We start from the raw sequence: 19,567 nt of genomic DNA, 5'->3' as shown, positions 1-19,567 counted from the left end.
CTCCATTGTTGCTGTGGCTGTGCACAAAGTAAAGGTGGGCAAGGAAAAAACAGGCCGCTGTGTGAACTTTTTTGAAAAGCTTTGTCAAGTCCCTATGGATATACCAAAACTGAATTCAAGAATATTTACTGAGAAAGTAGTAAATTTCCAATTTTCTCATAAAAAAACAATGTTTGCATGTGAACAAGGCACGTAAATGTAGCAGAAAATGTCAGTTTTTAAAAATATCTAAAGTAGTATGAGCAGTGAAACACCAGTGTGTGAGTTGGTTCCCTTGAGTTTTCCTCTTCACACATCATTACACATGACTTTGTTGGAAAGCTTTAAACAAAGTGGCGTGATCCAGAAGTGTCACATTATCCTTATGTCACCTGAAGGAGCTCATAATTTATCAGAGGTGCAAAGGTGAGGTGTACAAATGGCATGCAGAGCAAAAATAAGATTCTTTGAAATTGGATTTTGAAAGTCTATCAATAATGTTGATTCAAACGTGTTTTTTATTGACTTAGTCTTTTTTGTAATTTCAAATCAAGGTTTGTTGTATTGTTTTTTTCTGACCACATGATTATGAAATACACAAATATTACAACTGTAAAAAACTTCATAATCGTTGGATTCCCTGGACTGCCACCAGAGTACAATGGACTAGTGTCTTTTATTCTGTTCCTTGTTTTTGTTGCTATTGTGTTTGGAAATATTTTTATTTTAGCCATCATCATAAGTGAGAGGACTCTCCACAAACCAACATATTTGGTCTTTTTTCACCTCGCAATGACAGACATCCTTTTTGGCACTGTAACGCTTCCAAAAATCATTGCCAGATATTGGTGGAATGACATGTTGTCTTCATTTGGAGCGTGTTTTGCACAGATGTATTTTGTCCATTCTTTAGGAGCTATCCATTCTTTGATTTTGCTGATGATGGCTTTGGATCGTTTTGTTGCTATTTGGTTTCCATTCCAATATCCCAATTTATTTACAAACAAAGCAGTTTCGATTGCTTGTAGCCTGTGCTGGGTATTGACCTTTATACGAATGATGGGGATAGTGCTTCACGCCTCAACTCTGCCTTACTGTGACCTTAACACCATCATGCAATGCTACTGTGATCATGTATCCGTCACTAACCTGGGATGTGGAGAGAATGTTGCTTATGTTAAATGGGTTGCATTTGCAAATGCTATGATCACTCTTTTGGTTCCCTTAACTTTTATCATTTTTTCTTATTTTTCTATCATCATATCTGTCCTGAAGATGTCTCTCAAAGAGAGGCATCACAAGGTGCTGTCCACCTGTGCTCCTCAGATCTTTGTAACCTGCCTTTACTATTTGCCCAGATGTTTTATTTATCTTACTAACAATTTGGGATTCAAATTTAGCATTGATGCTCGTGTAATCATAACGATGATATACAGCCTCATACCTGCTGCAGTTAATCCAGTGATATATTGTTTTAAGACCATGGAAATAAAAAAGGCTTTGATGCAGAGATTTATGAATAGAAAAATAAGCATCACACTAAAATAGTGACTGTGAGCAAAGGGTTTAGGATTTAGGATAATTTAATATAGATTAGAACAAGATGCTATGATGGAAGCTGACTCTTTTGATGTTTGTATATGTATACAGAAATTTGTAGGTAAAACTAAAACAAATAAAACAGATAATAAAAATGCTTAAAGTGGAATAATTACAAAAAGTCAACACTTTTCTTCAATACTACTTAGATTTGCTCAAGTTTGGACTTCTGTAAAAATTGTTTTACTGTTTTGGTTTTATATTTAAAATGTTTCTGTATTTGTAGCTATTGTCTCCCATGAACAGAAAATAAAAGCTGAATAAAACTCATATAGATGAACTTCTCCTTTTACAAACTTTAATGTAACAATTTGATCTGAAGGTCAGAGCATCTCTTTTTTGATAGAAAATATAAAACTTCTCTTATCTACACCAAAATGCAAACAAAAACATCTATAAATATGTTTTTTATATTTTATGATATAAAATAATAATACTGAAAATAAATGTAAAAAAAAATTATAAAGTTTTTAAAATCATATTAGAAATATTTACTGAACTGATGTATGCTTTTTCACAAGACCATCAGAGGTCAATTGGATAGAAAATACACTTAAATTTAATTTCTTCATTCCTTTAAATGTATCCTTAAATCTGACCACTGGGTGGAGATAAACCTTCAGGGTAAGTCTTGTTATAATGTACTGAACAAGTTTACTTTTTGCTGTTTTAGAAAAGGCTTGAATGCATTTTTTGTGTTGTTTTTTTGTTTTTCGCAGTCTTTGTAATATTCTCTGGTAAATTTAATAATAAAAGAGTAATAAAGTGTTGGCAGTGTCGGCCTCAGACTCTGAAACAACCTGCCTCCTTATATTCGCACTGCAGCATCTCTACAATGTTTTAAATCCCGTCTGAAAACTTATTGTAACTTCCCTTCCAGGCTTTTATGTTGTGGCCTTTTTTCCTTTAGCTTGTTTTTAACCAATTTCATTGTATTTGTTTATATTTTCTACTTTGTTTTATTGTATTTATTTTGTTGATGAATGCTCTTTTTTGTTGTATTTAATTAACTTGTGAAACACTTTGGTCAATCTTCTAAACTTGCTATAAAAATAAAATTGACTTTAACACGGATAAGGTGATATTCTGTTATTATAAAAATGTGGCACAAAGATTCATGATAAGTAGGAGAGTGCTTTGTTCATCCCTATATTCAAAAAATTAAACACTGAAAAATTTTATCATAGTAAAGTCAGTTTGATGCTCATCAAACATGCTCATGTCTGGAAAACACCATTAAAAGCCAAGTTCGATTTAAGTTTCTGCTCATTCAGCAGCTGGATGCTACGATCAACATCCAACTTACAGTCTTGTTTTGTGGCTTTTATTACTCAAATATCAGACAATATCCAACGGAAATAAACAATGTTTGATCAAAAGGTTTATTTTTTTTGCACAGACAGAACAGAAATATAGTGACCTAGCAAATATGATTAACTTTGAAGAATTTTTTAACTTTATAATATGTACATATTCAACACTTAAATAAAACAAACAAGAACAAAAACCTTTTTGTCTGGCTACTGCTCAGTTAACACAGTTAACAGGTTATTTATATAAACAAAAGTGCATTATAGAAAAGCTTAGTGCAAGACATAAACTGCATGGAAATAATAGCTCAGTTTATCCACCTGAATACTACTGAGACAAATCAAATAATTTCCTCAATATCGCTTTGCATATCACAGCTGTCGATGGGTAAATGTGCAATGTCTTCAAATACGGGTGCATAGCTTCTAAAAGGCAGCTGCAGATTTAAAACACTTTCAAAATGTTCTAACAAAGTGGAGGGAGTATTCTCAGTTTCATCCTGATCTGCAGTGGAGGGTGAGGTTTGTTTAAAGACAGGCAGGAACCCTTCTTGCCTAAGGTTGCTCTCTGACTGGCCATGAATATGTTTCTTGCCAGCGATGATCGAATACTGTCCATAATCTGAATCAGAGCAAGTAAACGTGCTGTCTGTTTCACACTCAGACGAAGTCTCAATAATCATGGTGGACTTGGTGGGTCTAGATTTCAGGGATGTTTGTTGTGCAAATGGGAAAGGGGCATTTAGTTTACTTATTTCTTCAAAACTGAGGCATTGTGTTGGCTCTAGGAGTTCTGGCTGTGGAAATCTTTTAAAATGACAAGGCGGTGTCTGCTGGGGCTGCTCGGGGTCAAGCCTGTACAACAGCTGTTTGTTTAGTGAGGCAATCTTTTGTGGTTTTGTAGGGGTTTTTTCTTCACTTGAGCTATCTTTCTTAAATTTTGCCAGCAGGGTTCTCAGATCTCCCCAATGTTTTGAACCGCTTATCGCATGTTTCGTACGGTATAAATGCTTGTGCCAGCTGAGCTTTGCGGAGTTATTGTCAGAATGAAATGCACTACAGATGCTGCCGATCTCATAATACTCCAGCTCACTTGGTACCATTGGCTGTGCACACAACACACTAGAATCAGAATAAAACTCTTCACTTGACCTCTGCTGAGCTGCACTGATTGGGTCACAACGTTTCTGTTTTTCTCTTGACACAGCATCTGCAAGAACTTTGTTGTCATCAAAACAAAAAGTCATGTTTGCTCCTTCTTGCTCCGTTTTCTTGGGGAAGGTCTCATTTTTAAACCTTGTATCTCTCTGTCTGACTCTGTACAGGCCCACACACACTCCCACGATTGCCAGAATGAAGATGAGAGGGAGAACCACAGCTATAAGCCACAAAGGCTGGCTGTGGTGCGCTTCATAGCACTCTTTATGAGTAGCAAAGATGCAGAAATCACAGAAATGATCAGAGTTATTCTGCAAACAGATGCAGGATGTGTTTTGCACAGCAGGTCCACACTTCCACAGGTTTGAACAATGTGAGAGACATGTTCTCCCCCCAGCATTCTCCTCAGAACACGGTGAGGAGTGGCACACATCTGGAGAGCTGCAGCTGGACTGGCTGAAACTCAAGCTCGGCCGGACCTCTACCATCAAACTGTGTCCGTTGACAGGCAGAGTGTAATCGTTCACATTAAAATACTGCACACACCCACTGAACCCTGTCATAAGAAGAATGCAGACATTTCATCGGTTGAAATCTTTGTCCAACTCAACACAAATCAGTAACTATAACTGATGAGACAAAAATACTTAATCAAACTTTATAAGGCATCAGCTCACCTGAGTGTTGGAGCTTTGTTCCTGGTTTTGGAGCCGCACCAAGAATGAATCTTTCTACATTAACAGGAGAGAGATCCATTCTTTTCTCCGAGCTGTTTAAGAGTATTTTGTCGTCCACTGACAGAAAAGTGTTAGGTCCATTGCTGGACAAGGACAGGACGTGCCAGAGCTCATCAGCAACCAGAAACTCCACAGTGAACTCTAACAGGTGTCCTGACAGGGTTTCTTTGAAAATGTACACAGGCTTTCGGTCTCTTATCTGAAGAAGAGTTTAGGAGAAAAGTGTTTTTGTATTTTAATTACGTTGGAATACATCATATCTATTAAACACATATTATACCAACCATCAGTAAAATGTACTCTGTCTGTCCAAGAACAGAGAGTAAAACCCCATCATCTTTGGTTTTGAACTTGATGGTAATTACAGTTTCTTTTTCATTATCCACCAGTTTTTTAAGCAGATAGTCCCTCTTGAATCTCTCCTTAATGACATATTCAATGTAGTCACTCTCATTAAACTTCAGTACGAGATCTTCTGACATTTCTGTTTCAGAAGGAGTGGGAAATAAGAGCTTAGTTACAACTATGCCTAAAACAAAAAACTTAGAAACCTTACACATCTCTCTAACTGGCTTTTAGAGTGAATGGATACACACAAACTACAAAAATTACACAAATAAAGCAATTTTTGGTACAGTTGACATGTTATTGTGAATAATCATTTCTGTAACCTGAATATAAAATTGTTAATACAAAGCAATTAATATCTCTGGGTTGTTTTTTTTTTTTTGTTGTTGTTGTTGTTTGTTTGTTTGTTTGTTTGTTTGTTGTCTTCACCTGTGGCACAGTTACTCCCAGTAAAAGGACTTTTACACTCACAAAGATAATCAGACCAAAGGTCTTGACACACACCACCGTTCTGGCATGGGGCACTGCTGCATCTTGACATTGTTATTCGAGGACACCTTAATATGAAAAACATAATACTTAAATCTGGACATAAAGAAAACAGAAACAGCACACTTGTTGTATTAAACCCACATCCATTTAAGCAATGAAGGCACATTTATGTCTTACAAAGGACATCTGCATGTTTTAAAATTACAAAACAATCTTACCTGTCAAAGACGTTGTAGGTTGCAAGGCCCACCGAAGGTCTCAGCAGCATCCCATTAACATGAATATTTCGAATACATCCAACGAAGTCATGAGTTTTTATCTGGTCAGGATGCTGTAGAATGAATTCACGATTCCTCAGTCCTCCAAATGTCATGTTAGTGTTACCAACATCAAGTGTCCTGATAGATGTAGGGACAAAGAAAGATAAATTAACTTAAATCAGAGTTGTTTATGCAAGGCTATAAAAAAGAATAAATATTGTTTTCATTATTGTTTATTTTGGTACCTTTCTGAGTGACTTGCATCACTCTTTGAAAAACAAAACTCATTGTTCTCATCATCTGTGCAGTTGTCCACAAGCAAAGACCCCATCTGTTAAATATGAGCCTTTCTTTAAATTGTCCTTTCCCCATCTGGAAGCTGCTGTTTGATTAACTTTGTAAATGAACATAGTTAAAACTCACATTGCCAATCCTCTTGACAGTGACAGTATGAAACTGCCCATCTGCAACCTGCTTGTATGTCTTCAGCCTCACAGGGCCCGAGCCAAGGTCATAAGACAGATGTATGGTTCCTTCAAGTATCTCCAATGCAAAGAACTCCCTGCTGGATGAAGTGCCAGGATTGTACAGAAGGAGTGAGTTCCTCTGCACTGTTGCAAACTCAAATGAGATTAAATTAGTCCTGCGATCCAGAGGTGAAAACTCTACGAAGGAGAGCTCTTCAAAGCCGTAGCTGTGTTCCTCACAATAAACTCCACTGACTCCTAAAATGGAAAATGAATTATGGAGGAAATAAAGTTTAAAGAATACAGGTTTGAGTTATAAATTGAAACAAAATAACTAAGACTATTTTGTGACCTTTGAGCACCACCTGGCTTGTTGTTGTGCTAATAACAGATTACAAATCTTCAGCTGTCTGCAGTCAATGTCTTAAAAGCTCGGGACTAGAAGCTCAGAAATCCTGAGCTTATGCAATAAGCAACCATTTTTATATTTAGTAATATTTCCATATGTATACTGTTCTCACCAAAAGGACAATCACAGAAGAATCCTTTTTGTAGGTTGATGCAGCTGCCTTGAACACAGGGTGTCGATCTGCAGTGATCTATAAGTTCTTGACACTTTTCCCCTGGAAAAAAATAAAATAAACCACAAAACTAAAAGAGGTTCTGGTTTCTATTCAAACATCGTGATATTTTTATTCTTACACGATAATATCTACCTTCAAATCCAGGCACACACTGACAATAATATCCATCCTGTGAGTGAATACACGTTCCACCATTTTGGCACTTCACCTTCAGGCATTCATCCACATCAGCAGAGCAGATAGATCCAGAGAAGCCACTTTGACAGTGACAGTAGAAACTTCCTGCGATATTCTCACATGTGCTGTTATTCTCACAGGGATTCCTCTCACATTCATCAATGTCATCTTCACACAGTGAACCGGTGAATCCGACTGGACAGGTACAATTAAAAATCTCTTTCTGTGGTGACACAAAGATGACAGCCATGCTTTCCAGGACAGCAACTCCTTGGCTGATGTAAATGTTTTTGTTGCATGATGCCCTGTTTTGGCAGGGGCTGGTGAGACATGGGTCACTGGTGATGTGAGAAATTGTCACATTGCTCTGAGCCTCCAGTAACTTCTTATGTCCAGCAGATATACTACTTGCTACCTCTCTGCTAAGATATTGTCCATTGTAGTTTTTTACAGCAGCCAACAGAAGGATTTCATTGCCAATATGTTTAATTCCAAAAACATGAGTTTTGGAGGCCTGCAGGTTAAACAGACTGTCCAGAGCTTTTGCAAACCTCAAATACTTATTAGATAAGAACTCTTCCATTGAAGATGATGACATGTAGAATAATATACAACTGTCTACAGATGCATTTGTAAAACCTTTGTAGTTTATGTATATACTGTTGTTTACTGGGAAGTGAAGCTGATCAGTAGCTTCAATAGTGATATTAAATGTGGCCTCTCCTTGAAAGGGCAATGACCACAGCTCGCATGTACCATTGAGAATTGAAAACATGTTTGTCGGCCCACTTTTAATGGCACAAGTAAATGTATCAGACTCATCGGGATCCTCGGGATGGACATTACCAATCATGCCTCCCTTAAAGGAACTTCCAAAATATTTCACTTCAATGAAAATATTTCTTGGCAATGGAGGGTTATCATTTTCATCCACCACCTTGATGTGGAGCGTGGCTGTTGAAGATAGTGCCAAAGGAAACCCTGCATCTCTAACCACCACCAGGATTCGATATTCAGAGGTATCTTCCCGATCAATACTTTGTGTGGTGAGTAAAACTCCATCAGAAGTAAGTGAAAAAGCACTAGACTCTGACAAATTTAATAACCTGTAAGTAAAAGGACCTTGATTTGGAGGTAAATCAGAATCAGACGCATTTAATCGGATCACTACAGTGCCTTCAGGTTGATTTTCCTTCACTTGAGTCTCTGTTGATGTGAGTTGAGGGGCATTATCATTAATATCTCCAATGGTCACAATGACATTTGTAGTGCCAGTGGCTGGTGGAGAGCCATTATCAGTGGCTATAACAGTGAGGTTATAAACTGGCCAGAGTTCTCTGTCAAATGAAGAGTTTACTGAAATGACACCTGTAAGTGGATCAATAGAGAAAGACAAGTTTGTGTTTCCATTTTCAATGGTGAAGAAGAATCGATTCCAGTCTGGTATGTAGTCCTGATCCAGAGCACTTACAGTTAGCACAGATGCCCCAACTGGGCTGTCTTCTGTAACATTTGCAAAATAGCATGTAGAGGTAAACGATGGTGCATCATTGATGTCATTTACATTAATGTGAACCAATGCCTCATCTACATTTGTCCCAGTTATAACACCAGAGTTCTTTGCAAGAACTTTAAAAACTACATGACTATTGCCTTGATTCCTCAAACTTCTGCTTGTTCGTATTTCTCCAGAAAATTGGTCAATGTCAAAGCCTGTATTTTTGCCATGGCCAAACATCAAATAAAGCACCCGGCCTTCAGGACCTCGATCATCATCAGAGGCTGTCACCTCCCCTATTGCTGTTCCAACAGGCACATTTTTAAACACTGAAAAGTTAAAAGTCTTTTTCATAAATGTTGGAGAGAATTCATTGACATCTAAAACCTGGATGACAACATATGCCAAGCCAAATAGAGGGTTCCTGCCAGTGTTTGAAGCCTTGATTGTTAAATCAAAGAGCTGCTCTCGCTCATAATCAAAAACATCCAAAGTAGTTACAGTCCCATTTCTTGAATCTATTGCAAATTTATCCACATAGCCAGCAATAAGAGAGTAGGATATTTGTGCATTTACCCCTGAGTCCATATCAGTGGCCTTTGCATCTAGAACAGTTGTTCCAACTTTTGAGTTTTCAAGAACTGAAACTGTATACTCAGATGAGGAAAACGCTGGAGGATTGTCATTTACATCCATTATTATCACTGTAACATTTAGCCAAGCAGTTTTAGAGAACCATCCATCATCTGTGGCTTTGATTTGCAGATTATAAATTCTTTCCTTTTCAAAGTCAAGCTCTTTGGTGAGTGTTAACAGTCCAGAGACTTCTCCGACAGAGACCGGTAAGTGTTGATTTTGAGGAATAATGCAATACATAATTTCACCATTGCGACCATTATCCCCATCTTCTGCTTGAACTTTCCCAGCCACTGATCCAACAGGTAAGTCTTCGGGAATAGAGAAAGTAACATCTGGTTCAACAAAGCTTGGAGAAAACCTGTTCCTTCCAGTAATTTCAAAAGTGATTTCAGTTTGTGACGTTAAAGGAGGAATTCCTTTATCGCGAACCTCAACTAATAAAGTTAAAAACAGGTTTTCACTCTCTGCTAAAGTTTGGTTTAAGAATGCCTTCCCACTGTCAGCTTGAATCCCCCAAAAAATAGATGCATTACCTCCACTCACATAATACTCAATGTTTGTACTGCTATTAAAATCCGGATCTGTTGCAGTAAACGTTATCACCTCAGATCCCACAGGCAGGTCATATGGAATAGCAATCAGGGGCTTTAAAGACAAAAACACTGGAGGGTGGTGGTTATATTGTTCTAATCTCACTGTGACTGTAACATGACTATGCAGAGGGTCAGTGCCACAATCAAAAGCAAGAACTGTAAAATCATAGATTTCAAAAGCAGAATTATGTAAAAGTAGTGGCTGCTTTGTATAAATCTCACCAGAAGAAGCATTCACCCAAAACATTTCATTTGGAGGGTCAACAACATACAAAATGTCGCCATTTTGCCCAATGTCTGCGTCTGTAGCAAGAACTTGCAAAATAAGAACCTCTTTAACATGTGTTTCAGGAAGGACAGCTGTATAAAAATCATTCAAAAATACTGGTCTATTATCATTCACATCTGAAATGATGATGCTGACATCAGCGCTTGTACTCCACATGGAATCGTTTGCATTTACTTTTAAGACATAGTGATCCTGCACTTCCCTGTCTATAGGCCCTTTGACAGTAATGCATCCGGTTGTGGAATCAATTTCAAAAAGCATGTCCTCAGTTTGGTCATGTATATAATAACTAACTGCTGCATTAGCATCAGTATCATCGTCAGTTGAGGTTAATTGTAAAACTGTGTGTCCCACAGAAGCCTCTTCAGGCACCTCTGCGAGAAAAATCTGTGTAAAATGAGGTGCGTTATCGTTCTTGTCTAAAACATCTATGATGACTGTTGCTCTGGATTTGTGCAAAGGGTTATCGAGCTCAGCAGCCTCGACTATTAAACTGAATACAGGAACAGATTCTCTATCTAAACTTACAGTGGTGCTCAGTAAACCATTTTCAGGATCAAGTGTAAAAGACTCATTATTTCCTTCTATTATATTGTAGCGTATTGTGCTGTAATTGGGAGAATCTGCATCGATGGCAAGAACATCACACACCCCAGATGGTGGGAAATTCTCAAAAACCTCACATCTGTATTCATCTTGAGTGAACTGTGGGAAGTTATCATTTACATCAGTGATATTTATGTGAATTTCTGAAAATGATGAGAATGGAGGCAAGCCAGAGTCTCTGGCTTCTATTAACAAAGAAAACTCTTTTTTGTTTTCATAATCCAAAGGGTTCTCAACCGTCAGTGCTCCACGTAATTGGTCTATATTAAACATGTCTTCAAAGTTTCCAGAAGCAATGTAAAAGGAAACAGGTTCACCTCTGATGCTTACTGCAGAGACCACAGCCACTAGTGTTCCTACAGGCAGATCCTCAGAAAGGGAATAATTCAGAACATCCACATCCATCTCAGGAAAATCAGAAATGTTCTGAAACCTGATACTGATAGTAGTTACGTCAAATTTGGTGTTTTCACCGGCATCTTCTACATACACATTGATAGTAATATCATCCGAGTTCCACGGTAAACTTGAAGAGAATACAGTTCCACTGTTTGGGTCAATGGAAAATAGGTCTGAACTTTCTCCATATAATGAATAATGCAGTTCTGCATTCATGTCAATGTCTCCATCCACTGCTTTTACTGCACAAACAACCGAGCCTGTAAAACAACAGTAAAAATAATAATAAAAAACAATCATATAAATTGAAAATAAGTTTTTAGTCTCAATGATTGTACCTGAACTGTCAGAAGAAAGTAAAATCTCACCTGGAGCCAGCTCAATGGGCACATAGGCTACAAAGGGGCTGTTCATAAACTGAGGCCAGTGGTCATTTATGTCACCAACAAGCACAGTAACAAGCACAGAGCTTGACAGGGGCTCAGTGGGATGCATATCACTACCTATCACTGTCAATGTGTAAATAGCTACAGTCTCTCTGTCCAGGAAATCCATTGTGAACAGCTCTCCAGATAATTCCTCAATGGCAAAAGGTGCATCAAGGTTTTCCATAAAATACCTAATTGAGAAAAAAGATTTTTTTTTAAGAAAGATACTTTTTTTAGTAAATTACTTTAGGAAAAACTATATTGATGGTCCTGTGCTGCATATATTTCACATATTTTCATAAGAGTAAGAAAAAAGACATGTTGCATATTATTGTTTCTTTAATCCTTGTGTGACATTTACCTTACTTCCCCACTCATGCCTTCATCAGCATCTGATGCAGTTATCATGGCAAACACTGTCCCTATTGGACTGTCCTCAGACACAATGGTGTGGTAGACTTCCTCTGTGAACTTTGGATAGTTATCATTGACATCGTCCACAATGACATGTACAGTCAGAGTTCCAGTTAGAGATGGAAAACCTTCAAATAACAAAATGATACTCATTACCAAGCTCAAGTTATTGTTTGAAAAAGTAGTTTGTTAAAGAAATGTGTAAGTATTACACCAGGTGTCTTATAGTTAGACCGGAGTTACCTGAATCAACAGCTGTGATGGTGACAATATACAATGATTCCTTTTCCTTGTCCAGGCTGTGTAAAATCTGGAAAGTGCCATCAGGAGTAATGGAAAACAAGCTATCATGATTTCCTGTCTGTATAAAATATGTCAGCTGACTGTTGAGCCCCAAGTCTTCATCCAAGGCTGAAATCTGGTCAAAATTAGGGAAAAAAAAAACAAATAAACACAGCTGGCAGTAACAACCTAAAATGTGTACCATGGGATCTAGGAGCACCTGATGTGTTAGCTGAGATAGTTCCTCTTCATTCTCTTTGACATGAATGATGAGTCTTTCTGGAGAAAACTGGGGTGTGAAGTCATTGATGTCCAACACTGTGATGCTGATAGTGGCAGTAGCAGATCTGGGTGGGCTCCCCCGATCAACGGCTGCTGCAATCAAGGTGTAGTTTGAGTCCCTTTCTCTGTCAAGTCGATCCATGACTGTGACAACACCCCGAACTGCATCCACCACGAAGGGACCAGCTAGGCTCAACATGTACCGCACTAGTCCATTTGGTCCTGTGTCTTGATCATGAGCCTGAAGCTGAAACAGGCTCGTTCCCCTGGGGATATCCTCTCTGACTGACAGGCTGTGGTTTATTTGTAAGAACTCAGGGTCATTATCATTTACATCTTCAACATATACTGTGAAACTCATTGTGGTTTCCATTCTGGGTGAGCCCAGATCAGTAGCTGTGACAGTAATAGTCAGAGTCTCTACCTTTTCTCTGTCTAATGTCTCTTCCAGATAAATGTTTCCACTTGTATTGTCGATGCTGAATGTTCCACCAGAAGAGTTGTTTAAAAAATACAAAACTTTTGCATTGGATCCTGCATCTTCATCATCTGCATGTATACTCATTATAACAGAATGTAAAGCTGTGTCCTCTGGTATACTAACACTTTTGGCAGATACAAACAGTGGAGCGTTGTCATTGACATCTTCAACAAGCACAACAACACGTGCTGTGCTGGTGAGCTGTAGAGAAACTGGCTGGACACAGTCATTGGCTGTCACGGTCAAATTATAGGTTGGTTGACTCTCTCTGTCCAGCTCGTTTTTCAGACACAAACTACCTGTTTGGTGTATGAAAAACTTTCCCAGCTCATCACCACCGGCCACTCTCAGTTCCACTTCACCACTGTCACCTAGGGAAGATAAAAGACATACTATAATGACAAATAGGGAATGGTAAATTCTTTGTGCAGTTAAAGGTTTGGTTCTTGTTGTTAAAAATGAAAACATGTAAAAAGTTTTGAATTACATTGATTGGCATGATTTTTTTTTGTGTGTGTGTGTAAATTATTTTAATAACAGATAATTATTGTTAGTTGTCGTGGCAAAAAAGATAAGGGAGACATGAAATCCCAGGGGGCGAGACAATTCCAAGCAGTAGAAAATGTCTGACTTTTACATTTCAAATGAATGCCAGCAAAAAAAAAACAAGGCAACCAGTCTCCTCTGAGCTGGAAAGCCGTATCAACTGGATGGTAGTGTGACCTATCATCAACTGTGAACAGATTGTACATGGCAATTCTGTTTCCTCCTGATGAGGACATATCAGAAGACTTGTCAGTACATCTTATTTTTTCGTAACAGTAGAAAGATCATAAAACATTGCTTTTAGCAAAACATTAGGCCAACAATAAGACTCAGAGTTACTGCAAGCAGCGATTGGCAGTGTAGTTCTCCAGACTAAATACAGCTAGGGTTCTTTTTAAGGTTTTATTCTTTTATCATTTCTTTGGTGTGAGTTTGATGTAGCATTTTTATATTTATGTAATTTAAACAAAGTGGGCTCTGAAACATCAAGATTTTTGGGGGGAAATGCTAAATAATGTAAGCACATCTTCAAATGCTGTCAGTAGGATTTAGCAAGCGGCGATGTATCCCATTATTCTCTTACCATGATCGTTATCTGATACATTTAATGGCAGGAAACAAGTGCCGACTTGTGTGTCCTCCAGCAGCGACACAGAGAAGTGGCTCTGACTGAAGGCAGGAGGGTTGTCGTTCACATCTAGCACATTGAAGTACACCCTGTCACTGGATACCTGCGAGTCCCCCTGCTTTGCCTCCACTGTGAGAATGTAGAATCTTTGTGTTTCAAAGTCCAGGCTGCGGGATAAAAGGAACTCCCCTGAGATGGGGCTGAGGAGGAATAGATTCTCCCCATCGTCCTCCTGAACAGAGTATGTGATAGGCGTGAGACTCTCAAGCTGTGTTTCCACCTTTCCCACAACTGTTCCTGTTAACACAGGGGACCATGTATAATTACTGAGTGATCAAATAACTGCAGAGTAGAAAAGAAGACATCTGGCAATCAATAAAAAGAACTAATTATTTCACAATAAATTTAGATAAAACAAGTATGAAATGTAGTTGTCAACAAATATACTGTGCATGTGTGCTTACAAGTGGGAAAATGACAAACCTGGCACTGTGTCTTCTTTGACTTGAAACGAATAAACAGTTCTGGAGAAAGCCATCTGTGTTTGCCATCTGTTTTGTGAGTGTGTGCTGACTGTGCCATGCTTCAGCCCAGCATCAATGGATGTATTAAACCAGAAGGGAAGCATATGCTGCCCTTCAACTATCTCTGCAAACTCACTCTCAATACTTTGATTCCCCAAGTTTCCAAGTAAAGGTTCATCACAGGAGACGGTAATAAAAAGCTGAGGAAAGAGGAGAATCCCTCATTCAAGCTTTATTAAATATAAATAGTGCTTAAATGATATACAGGTAAACTTATACGTCGAAACACTGATGGATTCATTTCAAGACAAACAGTCATCACAATAAATGATTTAACAAACCAACTTACTATAAGAGGTAACAATAAAATGAAGTATTTCCTCAGTTGTCCCTTAGAGTCCATTATAAAGTCTTTATCCTGAAACTCTTATTTCTTGGTCATGATTGCAAAATCAAGTCAAACAGTAAGATCCTGAGTAAAACAAAACAGATGTGGCATTAAAAAGTGAAGTCCTGGAAAGTGCACAGTGTTTCTTCCAAACACAAACTGTACTCAAGGTAATCGCTTCATCTTTTCAGCAGGTAATCCAGAATGGCACGCCTCTTTGATATTACTCTGAGCTAATCCTTCAGTCAGTGTAAACTAACCAAAATAAGTTCCAAATTCAAGAAGATTAAAAGTTTCTTTTTTTTGACATGAGTAAAAGTCAATATTTCCTTTATAATCCAAACTCCAGTTCTAAAAATAGATATGATGATATATCCTACCATAAACTTGAGTCCACCTGTTTTAAATTCTCTCCGTGGAGTCTGATGCTGCGATTGCTCAGTGTAGACCGAACATCTGTCTGCTGTTAGTTTTGTGCAGCATGTGAGAAAAGGGGATTCATTGAGTGAGCCTTCATTCAAAGGGTAAAATGTGAGAGGTGGGGGGTTGGAGCACCACACTCAGGTCTTAAAAGACAGCTGACATTAAACTGAGTGTAGCAAAACCCAACAGTTTCAGCGTGAAGAAATGCAAAACAAATAAATAAAGATTTTGAGGACAATCCTAGAAATATATGCAGGATTATTGTTTGTTTTGGTCTGAAATCACTGAAAGAAAGTGGTTGTGTTTTTATTCACACACTTTTGAGAAAAGGGGTTTTTGTGCTGCTGAAAATCGTCCAATGAACAGACGTGTGAATCCACTTTACGTGAATGTGAGGCCGCTGTGACCGGGATGGTCTCCAGTTACTGCGAGAAGAAACTGAAAACCAGAAAGAAATCACAAAAGGTCACTCCTTGCACTCCGAGGAGAGGAGTACACACAAAACACAAAAGTACTATTCTTCTGAATTACATTTAAAATGTCACAGCATTACAGATACAAACTGACTTATTGCTCTGCACAGAAGGCCCTTCACTTCGTTTTTTTTGCTCAACAACCGTTAGTCTTATTTTTTTTTACTTTTTCGTAAAGTGTCATTCAATCACTAATAACTTTTTGATTACAAATATTGTTTTGTGTAGCTTATATTTATGGTTTTGTAAAGTTTTGGAGTTGTGGCACCCAACACAACAGTATTTTCTGACATACTAGAGCTAAATGCTTTCTACTGAGCGTATTATGTGCTTCTTTATAACACCATCTTCTGGATGTAGTTTGCTATAACTGCCTTTTTACAATCAAAGAAACTATTCAAGCCATTTTGGATCAAATTCAGTTCAAAAGGATGGCGTTTTTTTATCACTTTCCAAATCAGGATATTGATCCCCACGGCCTAAAATAACAAATAAACCAGGTGTTTCATATAAATGCAGATGTTCTTTGCTGTTCTCTTAATGAGCATTTTCCAACATAACTATACCAGATAGCTCTTGATATATAAAAAACAGGCTTACCATCTGCCTGTTCAAACGTGCATTTATGATTATAAATGGAGAAATGAGATTTCTCATAAAAATGAGATTGTTTTCTTGCTGTTGAACTTCAGACGATTGCATAGATTGTAAAAATAAAAAAAATAAAAGAGACAAACACAAATAAAAAAAAAAACTTTTATTGAAGACATTCTTGAATGTCAACAGCTGCATTTGATATTAGAGTGGTATTCAAACAACAATAAAAAGACATTGGGACAGCACATAAAAAAATAATTTTCAAAACAAAGAAAAATACACTACCAACTCATAAATCTCATTTTTGAGTTGTAACACCTAAAGACTAGTTACTTTCATACTGATATGTAGTCTTCCTAAATAGTTATATAATATGGCAGGAATAAAGAACTACCACTAGAAAAAGTTCAAACTTAGGATATGTAGTGTTACCTTTACAAAAAAAGGGAGATTAACACTGTACATCATAAAAACATTAAATATACACGTTTCTTGTTCAATTGGACTTTTGATTCAAGATAGTGAACTGAGTACATTAAGATTATATGGCATAAACAAAACTTCAGGTCCCATCTTGATGCATTCTACTCATCATCATCTTCCTCATCCTCTTCTTCATCCTCCTCTCCCTCCTCTTCTTCCTCTTCATCCTCATCAGCGGCAGCAGCAGGTCCTGAATCCACTTTCCCCTTTGTGCGGTACGCCACAATATCCTGTAGAGCGGATGAGATATTTTTAACTGCAGTCCCACTGATCCGTACAAACGATGAAACAGTCATCAGGTTTAGGCGAATATAGCTTTAACTGCATCATATCCGCTCACCTTGTCATACTTCTCCTTCAACTTGGCAGCCTTTTTTTCGTACGGCTGCTTTTCTTCTGCAGATGAGCTGTTCCACATCTCGCCAAGCTTCTTTGCTGTGTCCCCGATGGAAAGGCCGGGATATTCACCCTTTACCTTGGGGCGAAAGTCAGCACAGAAAATAAAGAATGCGGACCTGTGGGCAGGGGGAAGAAAAAAAATGCTGCTGTTTAGGCCACTGTTAGAGATTTATGATTGAGAGTAAAATGGAGTAAACAACCCAGGAGGGATTTGAAGTTATGGTACATACGGTGGTCTCTTGGGAGCGTTAGGGTCCTTGAATCGCTTCTTCTTCTGACCCTTGGGGGGCACGTAATTCTTCATTTCCCTCTCGTAACGCACCTTGTCTTGTTTGGCCATATCTTCAAACTTGCCCTTCTCTTTTGGAGACATCGTCTTTGAAAAAAAGATTTAAAAAAAAAAAAAAAAAATTTCAGAACAAACACCACTTGGAACAAAATTCTGCATTTAGAGAAGAAAAGGAAAGTGCTGAAATAAAATATAATAATTTTTTTCTACCTTCCATCGCTCAGAGCATTTTTTGGAGAACTCTGAAAAGTTGACAGAGGCATCCGGATGTTTCTTCTTGTGCTCCTCCCGGCATGTTTGCACAAAGTAGGCATATGAGGACATTTTGCCCCTCGGCTTCTTTGGATCCTTACCCATCTTGGCTTACTAGAAAGGGAGGGGGAAAAAATAAATAAATGTTTAACAAATGTGTCTCCAGGTCGAATCCTGCGTTCCCAGTGACAATATGCAAATGTCCTCAACTGTCTGCCTCCTGCTTTGTTAGTCCCATCTATTGTTTAAACAGGGAGGTGGAGGAGGAGGAGGGTGTCTGGGGTGACAGATGATCCATTGTATGAGGATGCTAACATGAGGTTCCTGAAAACAGTTAACCACTTTCATTTACTGCCTTAGCTCCAGCTGTTATCCTCTGCGTTATAGTAGTGACCTGATAAAAACACTGAGCTGTATTATTTTATATAACCTCCGGATGACAGAGTGAGCAGGCTTGAGCTTGTGAATGAATACATTAGCAACAGATTCCGCCTCCCTTTGATTGTTAGCTAACTGTTAGCCATGATGGCTTCGCTCTTGCTTTGTGTCCCTTTAGCATTTAGCATTAGCTCAAAGCTAATGCTAAGCGAATATTATGAGACGATCATTAAAATGGCTGATTAGACTTGCTAACAATAGCGGGCTGCTTTTTTTTCTGTTGTTGTTTTTTTGTTTTTATTTTTTTTAACTCCTCCGGCCTTCAGCCTTTTTTCCTCTCGGTCATAAATATACAACTTTTACGAGTCGAGTGTTAGCAGTACGGATTATTTGCAATAAAGTTTGTTTGTTTGTTTGTTTGTTTATAATCCGCAATGTCAAAGAGAGAGATGCTCGCCTCGCCTCCTGGCAAGCGGGCTGCCTCAGCACCAGTCGGCGCTAACGATGCTAGCTTAGCGTTAGCATCTAAACGAGCAGCATGGCAAACACAACCAGCTACGGTTATCAGGCTAACGCAGCAGGCTAGCCTCGAGTTTAACTTCTCTCTGTCAGCTGGTTACACATAGGGACGCTGCTAACCCAGAGGAAGCTAGTAAATCTGCCATCGGATAAGCTAACCTTTCATTTGGTAATTGTTCGTAGAAGCTAATGCAAGCGCGAGGCATCTACGTAGTCAACTTAGCGGGGCAGCATTAGAACATTATGACAAACGATTAGCATCCCATCAAACTCAGCTCTTAGCTAAACATATAAATGTGATATATGTCGCCCAAATCCGAGGCTAACTCAGCGTTACATTCATATGTGATAGTGCTCGGTTTGCCCGTAGGATGAGGTGAAGGATGCTTACCCCTCCGGCCAGCTGTACGTCTCAAACAATGGGACTGGAAGGACCGTCGGTGCGCGGTCTTTAGGCGGTGGGGATTCGTCTGTGTTTATCCGGTGTGCTGGGCTCCGGCTGTCGGACATTGGCTGCCGCCAACTTCTTGGAGCATCTTATTGGACACTGTGTGTCTCAGTCCCGCTTGGAGGACGGTTGGTTGTCCCAAACACAACGGTGCGATGGCGCTAAAGTTGAAGTTTGAATGGAAAAAGAGCCGACGTG

The 19,567-nt window shown here is 38.5% G+C and overlaps 3 protein-coding genes across 4 annotated transcripts; 1 reads left to right on the top strand and 2 right to left on the bottom strand.

Annotated features, from left to right (window-relative positions):
* The first annotated feature begins 561 nt into the window (after nucleotides 1-561).
* LOC108235948 (olfactory receptor 52B2-like) lies at nucleotides 562-1,531 on the top strand. Its single transcript, XM_017416291.2, has one exon. The coding sequence runs from the start codon at nucleotides 562-564 to the stop codon at nucleotides 1,525-1,527; it is 966 nt and encodes a 321-aa protein (XP_017271780.1). The 3' UTR covers nucleotides 1,528-1,531.
* A 1,451-nt stretch (nucleotides 1,532-2,982) lies between these two features.
* On the bottom strand, nucleotides 2,983-16,747 carry LOC108235947 (protocadherin Fat 4). Of its 2 annotated transcripts, XM_025005974.2 has the most exons (17): nucleotides 15,489-16,747; nucleotides 15,070-15,192; nucleotides 14,680-14,920; nucleotides 14,152-14,493; nucleotides 12,480-13,393; nucleotides 12,221-12,395; nucleotides 11,925-12,105; nucleotides 11,504-11,754; nucleotides 7,067-11,395; nucleotides 6,872-6,973; nucleotides 6,307-6,608; nucleotides 6,129-6,214; nucleotides 5,842-6,021; nucleotides 5,561-5,688; nucleotides 5,068-5,267; nucleotides 4,724-4,982; nucleotides 2,983-4,602 (listed from the first exon to the last, which is right to left on the bottom strand). In XM_025005974.2, exons 2-17 carry the CDS (start codon nucleotides 15,121-15,123, stop codon nucleotides 3,230-3,232), a joined length of 9,117 nt encoding a protein of 3,038 aa, XP_024861742.1. In that variant the 5' UTR covers nucleotides 15,124-15,192; nucleotides 15,489-16,747; the 3' UTR covers nucleotides 2,983-3,229. The 2 variants fall into 2 exon arrangements, with proteins under 2 accessions (XP_024861742.1, XP_037829313.1); XM_037973385.1 differs by having other exon boundaries at nucleotides 12,221-13,393.
* Nucleotides 16,748-16,872: 125 nt separating this feature from the next.
* hmgb1b (high mobility group box 1b) lies at nucleotides 16,873-19,444 on the bottom strand. Its single transcript, XM_017416347.3, has 5 exons — nucleotides 19,313-19,444; nucleotides 17,983-18,138; nucleotides 17,714-17,859; nucleotides 17,425-17,599; nucleotides 16,873-17,314 (listed from the first exon to the last, which is right to left on the bottom strand). Exons 2-5 carry the CDS (start codon nucleotides 18,127-18,129, stop codon nucleotides 17,186-17,188), a joined length of 597 nt encoding a protein of 198 aa, XP_017271836.1. The 5' UTR covers nucleotides 18,130-18,138; nucleotides 19,313-19,444; the 3' UTR covers nucleotides 16,873-17,185.
* Between the last annotated feature and the right edge of the window lie 123 nt (nucleotides 19,445-19,567).

Source organism: Kryptolebias marmoratus, linkage group LG2 (genome assembly GCF_001649575.2).
Source record: "Kryptolebias marmoratus isolate JLee-2015 linkage group LG2, ASM164957v2, whole genome shotgun sequence".
Classification (NCBI taxonomy): Eukaryota; Metazoa; Chordata; class Actinopteri; order Cyprinodontiformes; family Rivulidae; genus Kryptolebias; species Kryptolebias marmoratus.
Note: the sequence above shows the minus strand (reverse complement) of the source record. Positions and strands in the feature narration are given on the sequence as shown.